Source organism: Scyliorhinus canicula, chromosome 17 (genome assembly GCF_902713615.1).
Source record: "Scyliorhinus canicula chromosome 17, sScyCan1.1, whole genome shotgun sequence".
NCBI lineage: Eukaryota > Metazoa > Chordata > Chondrichthyes > Carcharhiniformes > Scyliorhinidae > Scyliorhinus > Scyliorhinus canicula.
This window is the reverse complement of record NC_052162.1, coordinates 114,446,674-114,463,737: the sequence shown is the minus strand read 5'-3', so window position 1 is coordinate 114,463,737 and position 17,064 is coordinate 114,446,674. Positions and strand designations below refer to the sequence as shown.

The 17,064-nt window shown below is 46.1% G+C and overlaps 1 protein-coding gene across 2 annotated transcripts; it reads right to left on the bottom strand.

The window, feature by feature from the left end:
- Window positions 1–574: 574 nt before the first annotated feature.
- Window positions 575–16,610, bottom strand: LOC119952195 (zinc finger protein 436-like). 2 transcript variants are annotated; one of them, XM_038775815.1, is made up of 2 exons: window positions 16,567–16,610; window positions 575–3,124 (listed from the first exon to the last, which is right to left on the bottom strand). In XM_038775815.1, exon 2 carries the CDS (start codon window positions 2,837–2,839, stop codon window positions 1,970–1,972), a length of 870 nt encoding a protein of 289 aa, XP_038631743.1. In that variant the 5' UTR covers window positions 2,840–3,124; window positions 16,567–16,610; the 3' UTR covers window positions 575–1,969. The 2 variants fall into 2 exon arrangements, with proteins under 2 accessions (XP_038631743.1, XP_038631742.1); XM_038775814.1 differs by lacking the exon at window positions 16,567–16,610 and adding an exon at window positions 4,088–4,196.
- Window positions 16,611–17,064: the final 454 nt, after the last annotated feature.

The window sequence follows — 17,064 nt, the reverse complement described above, 5'->3', positions numbered from 1 at the left end:
AGTCAGATAGGATGCAATGGTCCTTCTAGAAAAATTGGTAAGAGTCAATGTGGACATGCTGAATTTCCTTAGTTTCCTGAGGAATTATAGGCGCTGTTGTGTTTTCTTGGCCGTTGTGTCGACATTGGTGGACCAGGACAGCTTGTTGGTGATATCATAGAACATAGAACATAGAACAGTACAGCACAGAACAGGCCCTTCGGCCTTCAATGTTGTGCCGAGCCATGATCACCCTACTCAACCCACGTATCCACCCTATACCCGTAACCCAACAACCCCCCCCCCTTAACCTTACTTTTATTAGGACACTACGGGCAATTTAGCATGGCCAATCCACCTAACCCCCACATCTTTGGACTGTGGGAGGAAACCGGAGCACCCGGAGGAAACCCACGCACACAGGGGGAGGACGTGCAGACTCCACACAGACAGTGACCCAGCCGGGAATCGAACCTGGGACCCTGGAGCTGTGAAGCATTTATGCTAACCACCATGCTACTCTGCTGCCCCCCCCCCATGCTACCCTGCTGCCCCCCCCCCATGCTACCCTGCTGCCCCCTGGAACCTAGGAATTTGAAGCTGTCAACCATCTCCACCTCAGCACCATTAATGCAGACAGGGGTGTGTACGATATTTTGTTTCCTGAAGTAAATGACAAGCTATTTAGTTTTGTTGCCATTGAGGGAGAGATTGGTGTCGTCACACCATGCTACTAGGTTCTTTATCGCCCTCCTGGACTCTGACTCGTCGTTGTTTGAGATCCGACCCACTACAGTCATGTCATCAGCAAACTCATAGATGGAGGTGGAGCCATATTTTGTTACACAGTCATGTGTGTATGGGGAATATAGTAGGGGGCTAAGTACGCAGCCTTGTGGGGCTCCGGAAATTGAGGACTATCATGGAGGAGACGTCGTTGTTTATCCTTACTGATTGCAGTCTATGTGTCAGGAAGTCAATGATCCAGTTTCAGAGGGAGGAGCCAAGTCCTAGGTTTTGGAGCTTTGATATGAGCTTGGCTGGGATTATGGTTTTGAAGGCAGAGCTGTAGTCAGTGAATAGGAGTCTGATGTAGGAGTCCATGTCATTAGACTGTGGTTATAGTTTAGTCTGGTATTGTCTCTTGGCATCCCTGTTGGGTTTGCAGATAAAGTTATACCGAGATTTCCTGTATAGGTCAGGGGTGCCTGTCTTGAACGCTTCAGACTCTTCAGTAGAGAGTGAATCTCCTGGTTAAACCATGGATTCTGGTTGGGTAACGGACATACTACCTTCTTTGTCACACAATCTTCTCCACACTTGCTGATGAAGTCTGTGATGGTGCTGGCAAACTCGTTTAGGTTGGCTGCTGAGTTGTTGAATATGGACCAGTTCACTGACTCCAAGCAGTCGCGTAGGAGCTCTTCTGTAGCCTCAGACCAGCATTGCACAACCTTCTGAACTGGATTCTCTATTTAAGTTTCTGCTTATATGCTGGGAGAAGGAGCGCCATCTTGTGGTCTGATTTTCCGAAGTGTGGTCTGGGGATGGATCATCAGGCACCCTTGATATTTGTGTAGCAGTGGTCAAGGATGTTGGGGCCCCTGTTGGGACAGGAGATCTGTTGGTGGAATTTTGGCTGTACACTCTTGAGGTTGGCCTGGTTGAAGTCCCCGGCCACAATGAACAAGGCCTCCGGGTATTCTGCTTTATTGTTATTTATAGCGGTTACAATTCATCAAGCGTCTTCTTCACTTCCGCCTGGGGTGGGATGTAGACCGCTGTGATGATGGCAGAAGCGAACTCCGTGGAAGGTAGTATGAACGGTACTTCACAGTCGGGTATTCCAGGTCCGGGGAGCAGTAGTTCGCCAGGGTCGCCATGTCCGAGCACCAGGAGGAGTTGACGAGGAAGCAATTCCCTCCACCTACTCCAGGTTCAGTCCTGGATGTGATTAACAGCAGGAATAACAGCAGAATCTAACCCGTCATCACTTGTGAACCCTTTGGTGTCTCAGCATGTTGGATGACTGAGTGAATCCCTTCCCGCAGTGAGAGCAGGTGAATGGCTTCTTTCCAGTGTGGACTCGATGATGTGTCAACAGGGCGGATGAATCACGGAATCTCTTCCCACAATCAGTGCAAGTGAATCGACTCTCCCCGGTGTGAACCCGCTGGTGTCTCCGTAATGTGGATGATGTTTGAAACCTCTTTGTGCAGTGAGAGCAGCTGAACGGTCTCTCCTCCGTGTGAATGCGCTGATGTTCCATCAATACCTGAGAGCTTTTAAACCCACTCCCACAGTCAGAGCATTTAAAGGGTCTCTCGTTGGTGTGAGTGACGTTGTGTTTCAGCAAGTGGGATGACCGGGCGAATCTTTTCCCACAATCGGAGCAAGCAAATGGCCTCTCCCCGGTGTGAACCCGCTGGTGTTTCATCAGGTCGGATGACGTTCTAAACCTCTTCATGCAGTGAGAGCAGCTGAATGGCTTCTCCTCAGTGTGAATGCGCTGGTGGATCATCAGTACCTGAGAGCTTTTGAAACTACTTCCACAGTCAGAGCATTTAAAGGGTCTCTCATTGGTGTGAGTGACATTGTGGCTAAGCAGGTTGGGTAACTGACTGAATCCCTTCCCACACACAGTGCAGGTAAATGGCCTTTCCCCAGTATGAATTTGCTGGTGTGTCTGCAGGTGGGCTAACCGAGTGAATCCTTTCCCACATTCAGAGCAGAGGAATGGCCTCGCTCCAGTGTGACTGCATTGATGCCTTTCCAGTTCGTACGGGGCTGTGAATCCCTTTCCACAGTCCCCACATTTCCATGGTTTGTCCATGGTCTGGGTGATCTTCTGTCTCTCCATGTTCGACAATCAGTTGAAGCCTTGTCCATACACAGAACATGTGTACACCTGCTGTGAATAGTATAGTATTTTTTCAGGCTGTGTAACAGGTTAAAGTTCTTTCCACGGTCAGTGGATTGGAAGTGATGTTTAAAATCTCTTGCACCATACAAAATAAGCAAACATTTTTTGTTCCAGATTCAATGGCCGATGATATTAATTTCCTAAGAATTAAGTGACTCAGTCAGTTCTTGACTTGATGTTTAGTTTGAGATATCGGCCTCAAGCTCCTTCCGATCGAACATCCTGCAAAAAAAGTTTACAAAAGTCATCACTGCCAGTGCAGGATAGAAATTCAGAACAGATAATTCTGTCAAACATTCTTTCCTCTCTCTTTCCCCCAAATACTCTAAATCTCCATCCCACACACTCTCCCTGTATTCTCACTCTGCTGTATCTAATATTCACCATCCTCAATCTCCTGACGGTGCTTATGCAGGCTGATTGACAGATCCATGCTCACTGCTTCCTGTCCTGGACACGGAAACCTGAAAATCTTCAGGCAGGCTGCCAGACATATGTTTATATCACTGGACGAAAATGTATGTAATATACAGACTGTATTCACTTCCTTTCCCTCCCAATTCTCATGAAGATACTGATTGATGCTGATCAACAAATCTAAACTCACTACAACCTGTACAAGGGTAGAGACTCTCCATCTAAGTACATTTACTGATTAGGCATGGGGAGATTCTGTGGAAGAATTTTATTCAGTCATGGAGTGGTCATCACCGGGTACTCGCTGCCCACATGGGTAGTGGAAGTCGAGATGACCAATAATTGAAAATGAAATTGAAGAAAATAGACTTTCAGGGGAACAGGGATATAGAGGGGGAATAGGACTGACTGTACAGACAGTCAGCATTGACTTGAGTTCCCAAATTGAATCTGTCAGTGTTGCAATGAGGGGAAATATGTAATGTAGGTACAGTACTATATTACAAAACTAGAAATTATAATACATGTATTTTGTTACAGAACCATCAATAATATCTATAATACATACCATATAACAACACTAGACATATCTCTGACCGAGCAAAGGATGTTAATATCTTTCAGGGAGAGAGAGACCTGGGCCAACCTTTCCAGAGTCTGCACCCTCCCTGGATTCACTTCTTTTCCCTTCAGTTGCTGCAAGTCACCAATTGAAGGTCAGAATGAGACAATGAATGGAAAAAGGAGAAAAGAAAGTGTTTTACTCACAGATGTTGGAGACAGGAGGAAGGTTCAGTCTGTGTGCAGCTCAAGCTCACTCAGGGTTGGGGGAACAAAAGCTTTGCTCAGCACAAACCTCCGTGTCCAGCTTCTGCATTGAGACAATGGGGAGCTCTGATTGGCGGAAGAGCAGAGTCCTTCCGGTCCTCCAATCTTCTCATTGGGCAACACCTCAGCAGTAAGGTCAACGGGGCGTGAGCTCCCCTGCACATGCGCAGCTTTCCTCTCCTTGGACATGCGCAATTCCGGGCCGAGGAGGGAGAGAGAGGCTTCTCGCTCTGGCCGGAACCGTCAGCCGGTTGCCTGGAAACCTTGTCTAGAGGAGGTGCGGGGGAATCGGGTGGGGGTGAGCGGATGGGTGCCGGGCACGAGAACTCGGAGACGTCACCGCGGAGTAGAGTGATTGCTATTGGCTGCATCAGGCAGGGCTCCATTGTGACGTTACCCAATTAGCTCCAGATTGAAACTTTCTCCTCTGTACAACATCGAATCCGAGAATTTACAGTGCAGAAGGAGGCCATTCAGCCCATCGAGTCTGCACCGGCCCTTGGAAGGAGCACTCCACTTCAGCCCACACCTCCACCCTATCCCCGTAACCCAGTAATCCCACCAAACATTTTTGGACATCAAGGGCAATTTAGAATGGCCAGTCCACTTAACCTGCATATCTTTAGACTGTGGGAGGAAACCAGAGCACCCGGAGAAAACCCATGCAACACTGGAACAATGTGCAAATTCCACAGAGACTCGCCAAGCCCGGAATCAAACCAGGGATCCTGCCGCTGGGAAGCAACAGGGCTAACCACTGTGCTACCGTGCCACCCCTTCTGGGAGGAAATCAATGTTTCCCCCTTTCTATTACTTTTCTCATTCTGGAGGGTCATTGGTGACTTGCAGCAATCCTGCCTGTATATTACACACATTTTTAGTCCAGTAATATAGACATACGTCTGTCTGGCAGCCTGCATGAAGGTTTTCAGGTCTCTGTGTTGTGGACCAGAAGCAGTGAGCATGGATCTGTCAATCAGCCTGAATCAGCACTTTCAGGAGAATTGGGAGGGTGAATATTAGATGCAGCAGAGTGAGAATGGAGGGAGAGTGTGTGGGATGGAGATTTAGAGCTTTTGGGAAAAGAGAGTAACAGTTGTTGAATACAAACTTGAATTGTCTGTTCTTAATTTCCGACCTATGCTGACAGTGATGTCTTTTTGTAATATCCTTTTACAGGATATCAGAAGGCGAGGATTTACAGACAGAAATCTCAAACCCAAATTCACATCCAAATCTGACTGCGTTACTCAGGCACTAGGGTGCAGAATATTCTTGTTTTTTTGAACCTAGAAGGACAAGTGTTCTGTCTGCTTCAGAAGGCTTCAACCATCCGTGTGACTGGAAAAGCACCGAGATACACACACACCCGAGTGAGAGTGTTCCATTGACTGTGAAAAGAGCTCTAATCAGTTACACAGCCTGAAAAAGCATTGCACCATTCACAGCGGGGAGAGACCGTACACGTGTAAGACGTCATCTGATTGATCTGGAGACAAAAGGGCACCCGCACCATGGAGAAACGGTGGACTTGTGGGGACTGTGGGAAGGGATTTAGGTACTCATCACAGTTGAAAACTCATCTACGCAGTCACGCTGGGAAGAGGCCATTCAGCTGCTTGAAGTGCAGAAAGGGATTCAGTGATTTGTCCAGCCTGCGGCGACACCAGCGAGTTCACACTGGGGAGAAACCATTCACTTGCACTGAGTGTGGGAAAGGATTTACTCAGTTACATAGTCTGCAGACACACCAGCGATTTCACACAGGCGAGAGGCCGTTCGTGTGTTCTGTCTGTGGGAGGGGATTCGCACACTTACCCGCCCTGCATAGACACTGTCGAATTCACACGGGGGAGAGGCCTTTCATCTGCTCTGTGTGTGGGAAGGGATTCATTCAATCATCCAGTCTGGTGAGACACAATGTCACTCACACCAATGAGAGACCCTTTAAATGCTCTGACTATGGGATGGATTTCAAAAGCTCTAAGGTACTAATGGTCCACCAGCACATTCACACTGAGGAGAGACCATTCAGCTGCTCTCACTGCACAAAGAGGTTTAGAAGGTCATCCACACTGCGGAGACACCAGCGAGTTCACACTGGGGAGAGACCATTCACCTGCACCGACTGTGGGAAGGGATTCGGTTATTCATCGACCCTGCTGAGACACAAAGTCACTCACACCAAGGAGAGACCCTTTAAATGCTCTGACTGTGGGAGTGGCTTCAAAGCTTCTGAGGATCTGTTGTCCCATCAGCGCATTCACACTGAGGAGAGACCGTTCAGCTGCTCTCACTGCGCAAAGAGGTTTAAAATGTCATCCACATTGCGGAGACACCAGCGGGTTCACACTGGGGAGAGACCATTCACCTGTACCGTCTGCGGGAAGGGATTTGGTGACTTATCGACCCTGCTGAGCCACAATGTCACTCACACCAATGAGAGACCCTTTAAATGCTCTGACTGTGGGATGGATTTCAAAAGCTCGAAGGTACTGATGATCCACCAGCGCATTCACACTGAGGAGAGACCGTTCAGCTGCTCTCACTGCACAAAGAGGTTTAAAACGTCATCCACACTGAGGAGACACCAGAGAGTTCATACTGGGGAGAGCCATTCACCTGTTTCGTGTGTGGGAAGGGATTCACTCGGTCATTCCATCTGCTGAGGCACCAGCGAGTTCACAAGTGATGACAGGGGTTGTGATGTCTGCTGTTATTGCTGTTGGTAATCACATCCAGAACTGAACCATGTTCATTCTCAGAGTGGGTGAAGTGGGTGGTCGGAGGGTTTCTTTCTGCTGGACTGGCCGGACCCTTTTTGTGCCCAGTGGGCTGATGCTCTTTGACACTGGGAGTGTTTGGAGACAAAAATACCTTTTTTGTTTGGATGAACATTAGTATAGTTTTAGGTAGGCTTCATTTAATGTTTCTATGCCTGGAAGGCAGCTGCAGTTAGATTTTAAAGGTTATCTTTGAGGGACGGGGGAGAGGGGGGTGGTTAGCTTCAATCCCAGCTGAGATACTATTGTGTTTAGAGAGCTTTTTCATCTGTCACGCAAGGTGGATATTAGGAAATTAGGTTCAGAAATGAGACCCCAATGTAGCAGGCAATTTAGGGGTGGAACAGACCGAGGGGAAAAAACCTGCCTGCACAGAGTCAGAGGGATGGACCCACACCTGGCAAAGCTACATTGTTGCAGTCAGACTTAAACTCGTTCGTGGGATGCCCCAGATCCATTGTTCTTTGGAACATTCCAGTCTGACCAGCAATTGGCCCATTACAGAGTCTGATGGCCTCTTTGTCCATCAATGGGAGGTTTGTTGCATACCAATAGCATAACTCTGTTCTTTTGTATAAATGGGAGTGGGCCATCAAATCAGCCAAAATAACAGTAATAAGTTCAAGTGTGGAAACACCAGAAAACCTGTGTTTGAGGGGTTGGGTGGAGTTAGAGAGAGAGAGAAGGAATGCTGTTTTAAACAGCTACAGGTAGAAGTTTGGGAAAAAGACGGAGAGAGGTTTTTCACAGTAACTTAATTGCAGTGCTGATGTAAGCCTACTTGTGACACTAATAAAGATTATTATTATTATGAAAGTTGCCACCTTTGGTAAAGGGTCATGAATGAATGATCATAACAGAATAAAAATTGTTTTTTTAAATGCAAGTATCGCCTTTGCCCGTTTGTGCAAGTTGAACAAGAGCAAGAACTTTTAATAAGAAGCATTAAGTTTATGAAACTACATGTAATCTTTTAAAGTTAAGATTGAAGTTTAAAAGTTTAAATATAATTTTCATTTTGTTTTTGTTTTAATAAGGTTAGTTTCTAAAATAACCAAGCCACATTTATTTTATTATCACTTGCTCACTGTTTTAAAACTTAAAAAGGTTCTGGTTCTGGTCCAACATTTTAGCCACTGGTGAGAACTGACCCGGCGTCCAAAACAAATTGGGGCTCGTGGCTGGGATAGTCTTATGTATAATTCCTTGCTTGGCTTGGGGTTATTGATTTTAAAGAGTGTGGGTGTGTTGCCTCCTTTCCCGGTTTGAAATATTGAATAGGGAGTGACTGGAGATGGTCCTTGCAGTTGCTAAAAGGTCTCCTGGGGGTGGAGGAAATCACTCAGGAAGATTTAAAAGGGAAATCGAAAGCAAAGGTTTTGAGTTTGGCAGAGGAACTGTAGTTAACCCTGCCAAAAGGGCCAAAGAAGGCAGAGATAATACAAACCATGCTTCAATATTTCAACTTACAGTATCACAGTCTAACCCATTAGAATGAGCTCAAATCCAATTAAAAATTAAAGATTTGGAAATGCTGTAAAAACTGAGAGAAATGGAGAGGTGGACAAGAGCACTAAAAATAAACCAAACGGATGAGGCACTTTGGGAAATAATTATTTTGGAGGAATTTAAAGATTCGCTTCCCGTAGTAGTGAGAACTCATGTGGAAGAGCAGAGCTAAAACGGCTGGACAGGCCGTAGATATGGATGACGATTTTGAATTGGTTCGTAAAGCAAAATTTAGTGTTGACATCAATTTCAATCTGCGAAGGATAGAAACTGGGTATATGAGAAGTTCACAGGGGTCCATGCAGAGGAGGTGTAGTTGGTGATTGAGGAGAAGGACCCTTGCACTCAACAGGAGGAGCAGCATCAAACAGAGGCTGGTACTGAAGCATTCTGGGAGAAATCAGTGCCGTCACAGCAACTTGGAAGGGGATTGAGGAGGACCCACTGTCAAAGAACAGAATAGGCCCAAACATTGCTGTAGTGTTTCCATCCCTCCCTCCTCCTCAAACCCAAAACAATAGGGAGACAGTCTTTTAGGAGAGCACCTGACCTGTGAGGGACACTCTTCTGAGTGGGGATTTAAGAAGGCAGCTGATTGGTGAGTATGTCCTCGTGAATATTTTCAATCTATTAAAGTAATTTAATATTTAGCAGAGGGTTGGTCATGACAGTTGGTGGAGCTTGGCATTCCACCTGTGAGATGTGATCTATCATGGATGCTGACAACATCCCTGACAATTACATCTGCGGGAAGTGTATCCAGCTGCACTTGCTGACTGAACGAATGGATCGGCTTCAGCAGCAGCTGCAGGTACTAAGGAGCAACCAAATGGCGGGAAGCGTCATAGATAGAAGTAGAAGTTATAGAGACGTGGTCACACACAAGGTACAGGAAGATAGATGGGCGGCCGCTAGACAGGGCAGACAGTCAGTGCAGACCAGACAGTCAGTACGGTCTATGTTCATAGATCTTTGAAAGTTGCCACTCAAGTGGATAGAGCTGTGAAGAAGGCATATGGTGTGCTAGCGTTCATTAGCAGAGGGATTGAATTTAAGAGCCATGAGGTGATGATTCAGCTGTACAAAACCTTGGTCAGGCCACATTTGGAGTACTGTGTGCAGTTCTGGTCACCTCATTTTAGGAAGGATGTGGAAGCTTTGGAAAAGGTGCAAAGGAGATTTACCAGGATGTTGTCTGGAATGGAAAGTAGGTCATACAAGGAAAGGTTGAGGGTGCTAGGCCTTTACTCATTAGAACGGAGAAGGATGAGGGGCGACCTGATAGAGGTTTATAAGATGATTAGGGGAATAGATAGAGTAGACCAGGGGTGGGCAAACTTTTCCGTGCAAGGGCCACATTCAGAAATTCAGAATTTTAAAGGGCCGCATAGTATATATTTTTTTTTTTTTTTTTTTTGTTTTTATAAATTTAGAATATCCAATTCATTTTTTCCAATTAAGGGGCAATTTAGCATGGCCAATCCACCTACCCTGCACATCTTTGGGTTGTGGGGGTGAAACCCACGCAGACACGGGGAGAATGTGCAAACTCCTCACAGACAGTGACCCAGGGCCGGGATTCGAACCCGGGTCCTCAGCGCCGTAGGCAGCAATGCTAACCACTGTGCCACCGTGCCGCCCGGCCGCATAGTATATTAATTAATAGTCCCGGTTGTAACCAATTAGCGTGCGGCATATACCTCAGCGCTTCCCCCGGCGGCATCCTGCCTTTAGCCCTCTTTTTCTCTACTTTTCAAAAATGGCGCTTCACCCGGTTATGATTCTGGGCGCCTCATATAGAACATAGAACAGTACAGCACAGAACAGGCCCTTCGGCCCTCGATGTTGTGCCGAGCAATGATCACCCTACTCAAGTCAACATATCCACCCTATACCAGTAACCCAACAGCCCCCCCCCCCCCCCCCCTTAACCTTATATAAAAAAAAAAAATTTTTTAATTAAAAAAAAAGACATTTTCTTTTCTTTTGTTTTATGACTTGATCTTGGTGGGCCGCATAAAGACCTTTGGCGGGCCGCATAAAGACCTTTGGCGGGCCGCATGCGGCCCGCGGGCCGTAGTTTGCCCACCCCTGGAGTAGACAGTCAGAGACTTTTTCCCCGGGTGGAACACACCATTACAAGGGGACATAAATTTAAGATAAATGGTGGAAGATATAGAGGGGATGTCAGAGGTAGGTTCTTTACCCAGAGAGTAGTGGGGGCATGGAATGCACTGCCTGTGGAAGTAGTTGAGTCGGAAACGTTAGGGACAGTCAAGCGGCTATTGGATAGGTACATGGATTAGGGTAGAATAATGGAGTGTAGGTTAACTTCTTAAGGGCAGTACAGTAGCATTGTGGATAGCACAATTGCTTCACAGCTCCAGGGTCCCAAGTTCGATTTCGACTTGGGTCACTGTCTGTGTGGAGTCTGCACATCCTCCCCGTGACTGCGTGGGTTTCCTCCGGGTACTCCGGTTTCCTCCCACAGTCCAAAGATGTGCAGGTTGGGTGGATTGGCCATGAAAATTGTCCAAAATTCTTTTATTAACCTAGGACAAAAGTTCGGCGCAACATCGTGGGCCGAAGGGCCTGTTCTGTGCTGTATTTCTCTATCTATCTAGGAGTCCCCTGGCTGTCCCCCCTCTCTAACAAGTATGCCCTTTTGGATACTGATGAGGGGACGGCCCATCAGGTGACAGCATCAGCAATAGCCAAAGCGGTGGCACTACTGCTGGCCCTGCTGTGCAGAGGAGGAGGGCAAAGCATGATACAGCAATACTAACTGGGGGTTCGATAGTCAGGGGCACAGATAGGCGCTTCTGTGGTCACAAAACAGACTCCAGGATGGTGTGGTACCAGCATCATGGATGTCTCTGAGTGGGTACAGGAGGGAAAACAGACAGATGCCATTGTGCACATTGGTACAAATGACAGACAGGAAGAGCAGCAAGGTCCTACAAAGTCATTATAGGGAGTTAGGTAGTAAGCTAAAAAGCAGGACCTCTGGGGTAGTAATTTCAGGATTACTCCCCATCCATGTGCTAGTGAGGCTAGAAACAAAAAGATACTACAGTTGAACACATGGCTAAAGAGCTCATGGAGGGGGAAGGGCTTCAGATAAGTGGATTGTTGGGATATCTTTCAGGGAAGGAAAGACCTGGACGAGAAGGACTGGTCTCACCTAAACTGGAGGGGCACCAATATCATGGCCGGGAGGTTTGCTAATGTGGTTCGGGGCTAGTATGGCAAGGGGGTGGGAACTGGAGCAGCAGGTCGGCAAGTATAGAGACTGGGGAAGAGCTTGAGACTAAGACAAATGTAGCAAAGAGGGAGAGCAGGCAGAGGGAGGTCGCTGAACTCGGTGGGTCTGGAGCGCGTTTGCTTCAACACAAGAAGTATAACAGGTAAGACAGATGAATTTAGAGCCTGGATTAATGTGGGGAATTATGATATTCTTGCAATTAAGAAGACATGATTAAAGGAAGGACAGGACTGGCAGCTTAACGTTGTGGGATATCGATTTGTTTGGACGAGACAGAGGGGGTAGCAGAAAGGGTGGGGGAGTTTCATTCAGGTCAGGTAACATATCACAGTGTGATGAAGGAGGATATCTTGGAGGGATTCTGCAGTGAGGCATTATGGGTTGAGCTCACAAACAGGAAGGATGCAATCACAATGTTGGGGTTGTACTATCGGCCTCCCAACAACCAGCGGGATACAGAGGAACAGATATGTAGTCAGATTCTGGAAAGATGTGAAAGTAACAGGATTGTTGTTGAGGGTGATTTTATTTCCCCCATATTGACTTGGACTCCCAGGGATTTGGATGCAGAGCGATTTGTAAGGTCTGTCCAGGAAGGGTTTTTTGAAACAGTATGTTGATAGTCCAATCAAGCAGGGAACCTTACTGGATCTGGTATTGAGGAATGAGCCCGGCCAGGTGATAAAAAATATCAGTCGGGGAACATATTGGGAACAGTAATCATAATTACATAAGTTTTTGAATACTCATGGATAAGAACAAGAGTGGTCCTCGAGTGAGGGCGCAAAATTGGGGGAAAGCTAACTATAACAGAACTCGGCCAGAGCTGGAGAATGTGGATTGGGAGCGGCTGTTTGAGGGTAAATCTGCATTTGATATATGGGAGTCTTTTAAAGACCAGTTGATCAGAGTGCAGGACAGGCATGACCCTGCGAAAATGAAGGACAGGAATGGCAGGATTAGGGAATCATGGATGACCGGGGAAACTGTGAGACTAGTCATGAAGAAAAAGGGAAGCATACATAAGGTCTAGGCCAGGGTTTTTCAAACTCAGGGGCACGTCCGATGGGTAGGAGTCGGGAGGGTCGCAAAGTGATTGGTTGCAGCGTTCCCAAAGGGGAAAGAAGTCCCCAATAACCGCGCCTGGCTTTTAAGAATGCCGTCACTGGCAGTCCTCATCTGGTTGCGGCGTTTGAAGGGCGGTGCGAGGCTGGGCTGTGTGCTGGTGACCGCGTGTGGGTGATGGGTGGGAACTGAGACTGACGGACGTCCATGTAGGCGCATGATGCTGACAGTGGTGGCCCCAGCTCGGAGCTCCACTCTGCATGCTGCTCAGCTTGTCCCCCGCCACCGATCAGCAGTATGTGACCTGCTGCTCTGTGGTCAAGCTGTTCAACAGCCGACACAATGTCTGCTTGCACTCCCACAATGTGAAGTCCTGATCCGGCAGTGGTCAGCAGTCTGTGACTGGGGTGGATGCAGTTACTGGACAGTGGGAGCGAAGCCAGGCTAGGTTTGTTGGGAAGGAATACCAATCAAACCAGATCAGTCAGTATGGCTGACACATTGGAAATCAAACCTGGGACCCTGGCGCTATGAAGCAACAGTGCTAATCAGGTATCTGGTATAACGACTTCCTCTAATGACCCCAATATTCCCCACTCTGTATAATTAGTGTTGACATTGTTACGACACCCTGGGTGAGAGCACGGTCAATTCCAGCCCCACAGACCCCGGAGTCCCAACATAAGTGAATTGACCAATAGTTTGTGCATTTTCCTGAGATCTTTGACCCTTGACTGCTCCAATCAATGACTTACAGGCACAAGATCTTAAGTAAAACATGAAAAACGGTTTATTTATAAGAAGAGATAAACATGTAATGGTAATAATAGAACAACAGTCTGCTAATCTAATTATTCCCCTAACACTGTCCCACCCTCCACCCACACATGGCAGACACACAGTGGGGGTAGGGAAGGCTTCAAAAAACGGGCATTAAACTGGGGATGAGAGATGAGTATCTTTGCTGAGGTGGTGGTCTTTGTAGGTAGCAATCTCGGAATGCAAGGTGTTGAAAACCACCGATTGGTTTGGATCTTTTATAATCTGCCTTCAATGAGACCTCACGGTTTGCAGGAATTCCTCTGGAGAGTCGCCTTCACCAGATTGACTCTCAGTATCACTGAAATAATATTAGAAATCTCTACCTGAGAGTTTAGATACATAGAAGATAGGAGCAGGAGGAGGCCTTTTGGCCCTTCAAACCTGCTCCGCTATTCATCACGATTATGGCTGATCATCCAACTCAATAGCCTAATCCTGCTTTCTCCCCATAGCCTTTGATTCCATTCTCCCCAAGTGCTATATCCAGCCGCCTCTTGAATATATTTAAAGTTTTAGCATCAACTATTTCCTGTGGTAATGAATATCACAGGCTCACCACTCTTTGTGTGAAGAAATGTCTCCTTATCTCTGTCCGAAATGGTTTACCCTGAATCCTCAGTCTGTGACCCCTGGTTCTGGACACACCCATCATTGGTAACATCTTCCCTGCATCTACCCTGTCTAGTCCTGTTAGAATTTTATAAGTCTCTATGAGATACCCAGTCATTCTTCTGAACTCCAGCGAGAACAATCCCAACCTAGTCAATCTCTCCTCGTATGTCAGTCCCGCCATCCCTGGAATCAGCCTGGTAAACCTTCACTGCACTCCCTCGAGAGCAAAAACATCCTTCCTCAGTGAAGGAGAGCAAAACTGCACACAATACTCCAAGTGTGGCCTCACCAAGGCCCTGTACAATTGCAGCAACACATCCCTGCTTCTATACTCGAAACCTCTTGCAATGAAGGCCAACATACCATTAGCCTTCTTTACCGCCTGCTGCACCTGCATGCTTGCCGTCAGTGAATGGTGCACAAGGGCACCCAGGTCTCGCTGCACACTCCCTCTCCCAATTTACAACCATTCAGGTAGTAATCTGCCTTCCTGTTTTTGGTTCCAAAATGAATAACCTCACACTTATCCAAATTATACTGCATCTGCCATTGGTTTGCCCACACACCCAACCTGTCCAGATCTTGCTGTAGGATCCCTGCATCCTCGTCACAATTCACCCTCCCTTACAGCAGGTTCTCCATCCACTCTGCCTTTCAACTGCTTGTCTGGTCTTTGTGCAGGGTTTCTAGCTGTGGTATGAAGAGAGAGAGAAGGGTCTGGTCTTCAGGACCTTTCAGGATTCTCAGGACAGAAATATCAGACTGGGCTTTTCCCAGCCTTTCAAACAGAGGATTAAGCTTTCACAGGCTTGGCTGGAGAGACTGCTTGCAGCATTTCAATAAGAAGTCACTTTCACAGGCTTGGCTGGAGAATGTTTTAATCACCAGCCTTAGCTGATAGGAGAGAGTCCAGACCTGATCACTCCAGGGTTTTAACAGAACTGAATTAAAATGGAGCCTGTGCTTCTTCATCGCAGAAACCTCAGAAGTGCTCTACCAATCAAAATTGTAAACTGAATGAGCCCCGGAATTTCAGAAGCATTGGTTAGCTGCTAACCAAGTCCATCAAAATGACATCACCGGACTATGCCACATAGCACACTGCACTAAGGGGAGTTCTCTTGGGCAAGTTCAAATAGCAATTAGACCGGGGAGATTTCAGTTTAAAATCAAAGTCTGCAGTTTCATAGCAGCCAACAAGACAGAAATTAAAAAGGAAAATGAGGGGCAAGTAAGGATTCAAAAGAGGTTCCTTACAACATGGTTATAATGGGTATCACTAAAACAGTACCCATTAACATATTGTTATTCATAATACATTCAACATCAATACTATATGCATGTGTTAATCCCCTGAGCTGGCATCCAGTCAACCTATGGTTGGCATTTCGTGATGGATTAAATAGATGTTCATTTGTAACCCACAGTGGGACTATTCCCTCGCTATTTTGCCTGAGATTTTCTCACACCTGTTCAAACACCCACGATCCATAGGTTCTACGGATATCATTCTTATTTGCATCATCCAAAATATCTTTTCCCTATCCCAATTAATTTATTAATGGAGATTGCATGATTTCCTAATAGAGGGGCCAAGTTTTAAATTACCCGGGTCATGTCTTGGTCTGTACCCAGTTGAGTTCAAGGAATCCGCTCTGACAGTCCGATGGAGTGTTTTAATACTATCTTTAAAACAGAACTCAAACATCTTCCAGACTTTTTCCTTGTTTTCCGTAAACATGTTTTATTTTCCAAAGGTAGTCCGCTAAATTAAGTGTTTGACTTCCTCTTCAATTTTAAAATGGTCTCAGCAATGGTTTTGACCTGTTGTCTTTAATTCTGTCAAATCCACTTCCTAAACAAACCACAGGGGTCCAGTGTGTTTGAGGTGGAATGGATTCATGTCTCAGCCTAAATGAAAGAGTTAACTCTCTCTCGTTCAAATTGCTTCTTGTTCCTCTAGTAAGTATCCCTTTTAATGAGTTAGTAGCCCTACCTCTGATTTCCCCGATTGACACCTATCAAGGCAACATTTAAACAATTCAAGGTTAGGTTTGCCAAAACCAATAATAAAACAAAGACATAAACATTCACATGAAGGAAACAAAATAAACATTTTCACAGCTGTAAATTTCAAAGAGTTGGTTCTCTTGTCGCTCGAGGATCTCAAAGACTATGCCACATAGTCTGCCACATACACTGCAAACTCACAATCCCTCACTACAAATTTAGATACACACCGTTATCACTTTTCATAATTCCCTAGAAATATGGGACACATATTAAACAGGCAAGGAGTAAAACTGAGATGACATACGAGACCAGACGATAGGGAGTTAACAGGTCACACAAACAGCACTTACAGACCAGGAATCATTCATACAGGAAAGGATTTGTGCTCATTTTCTCTCTATTCTTTGTTGTCCTTTCCTAATTATCTTAACCTCACCGGTGACTGGGTGGGATTTAGATTGTGGGAAACAGATTGTTACATTTTGTTCAAAAATGAAGAAATTACAAAAATGCTTGTCCTTATCTTGGGGGGGGGGGGGGGGGGGGGGAGAGTGACAAACATGATATATTTCTTACACTGATTACAAATTGCCCTGAATTACACTTAAAATTTCCACATTTAACTGGTCTTGTTGAATTCCCACAAATCCACAATTAAACCTTATTTAAATTAACATTGACATCTACAGAATCACAGACACACTGTTTTGTGAGAGATTTAAAACAAATCTGCTGTCCGCTGAAATGGTTAATTTTCCGACAGAACCTAAAGGGACAAGGAGACTTGGTACGCAATGTGTGTCCCCTTTCGCAATTTACAACATCTTTTGTTCAATTTGCTTCAATTT

Bases quoted from the DNA above. Each gene is read 5' to 3' on its own strand.
- LOC119952195 (XM_038775815.1), bottom strand. From the start codon at position 2,839: ATGGAGAGACAGAAGATCACCCAGACCATGGACAAACCATGGAAATGT.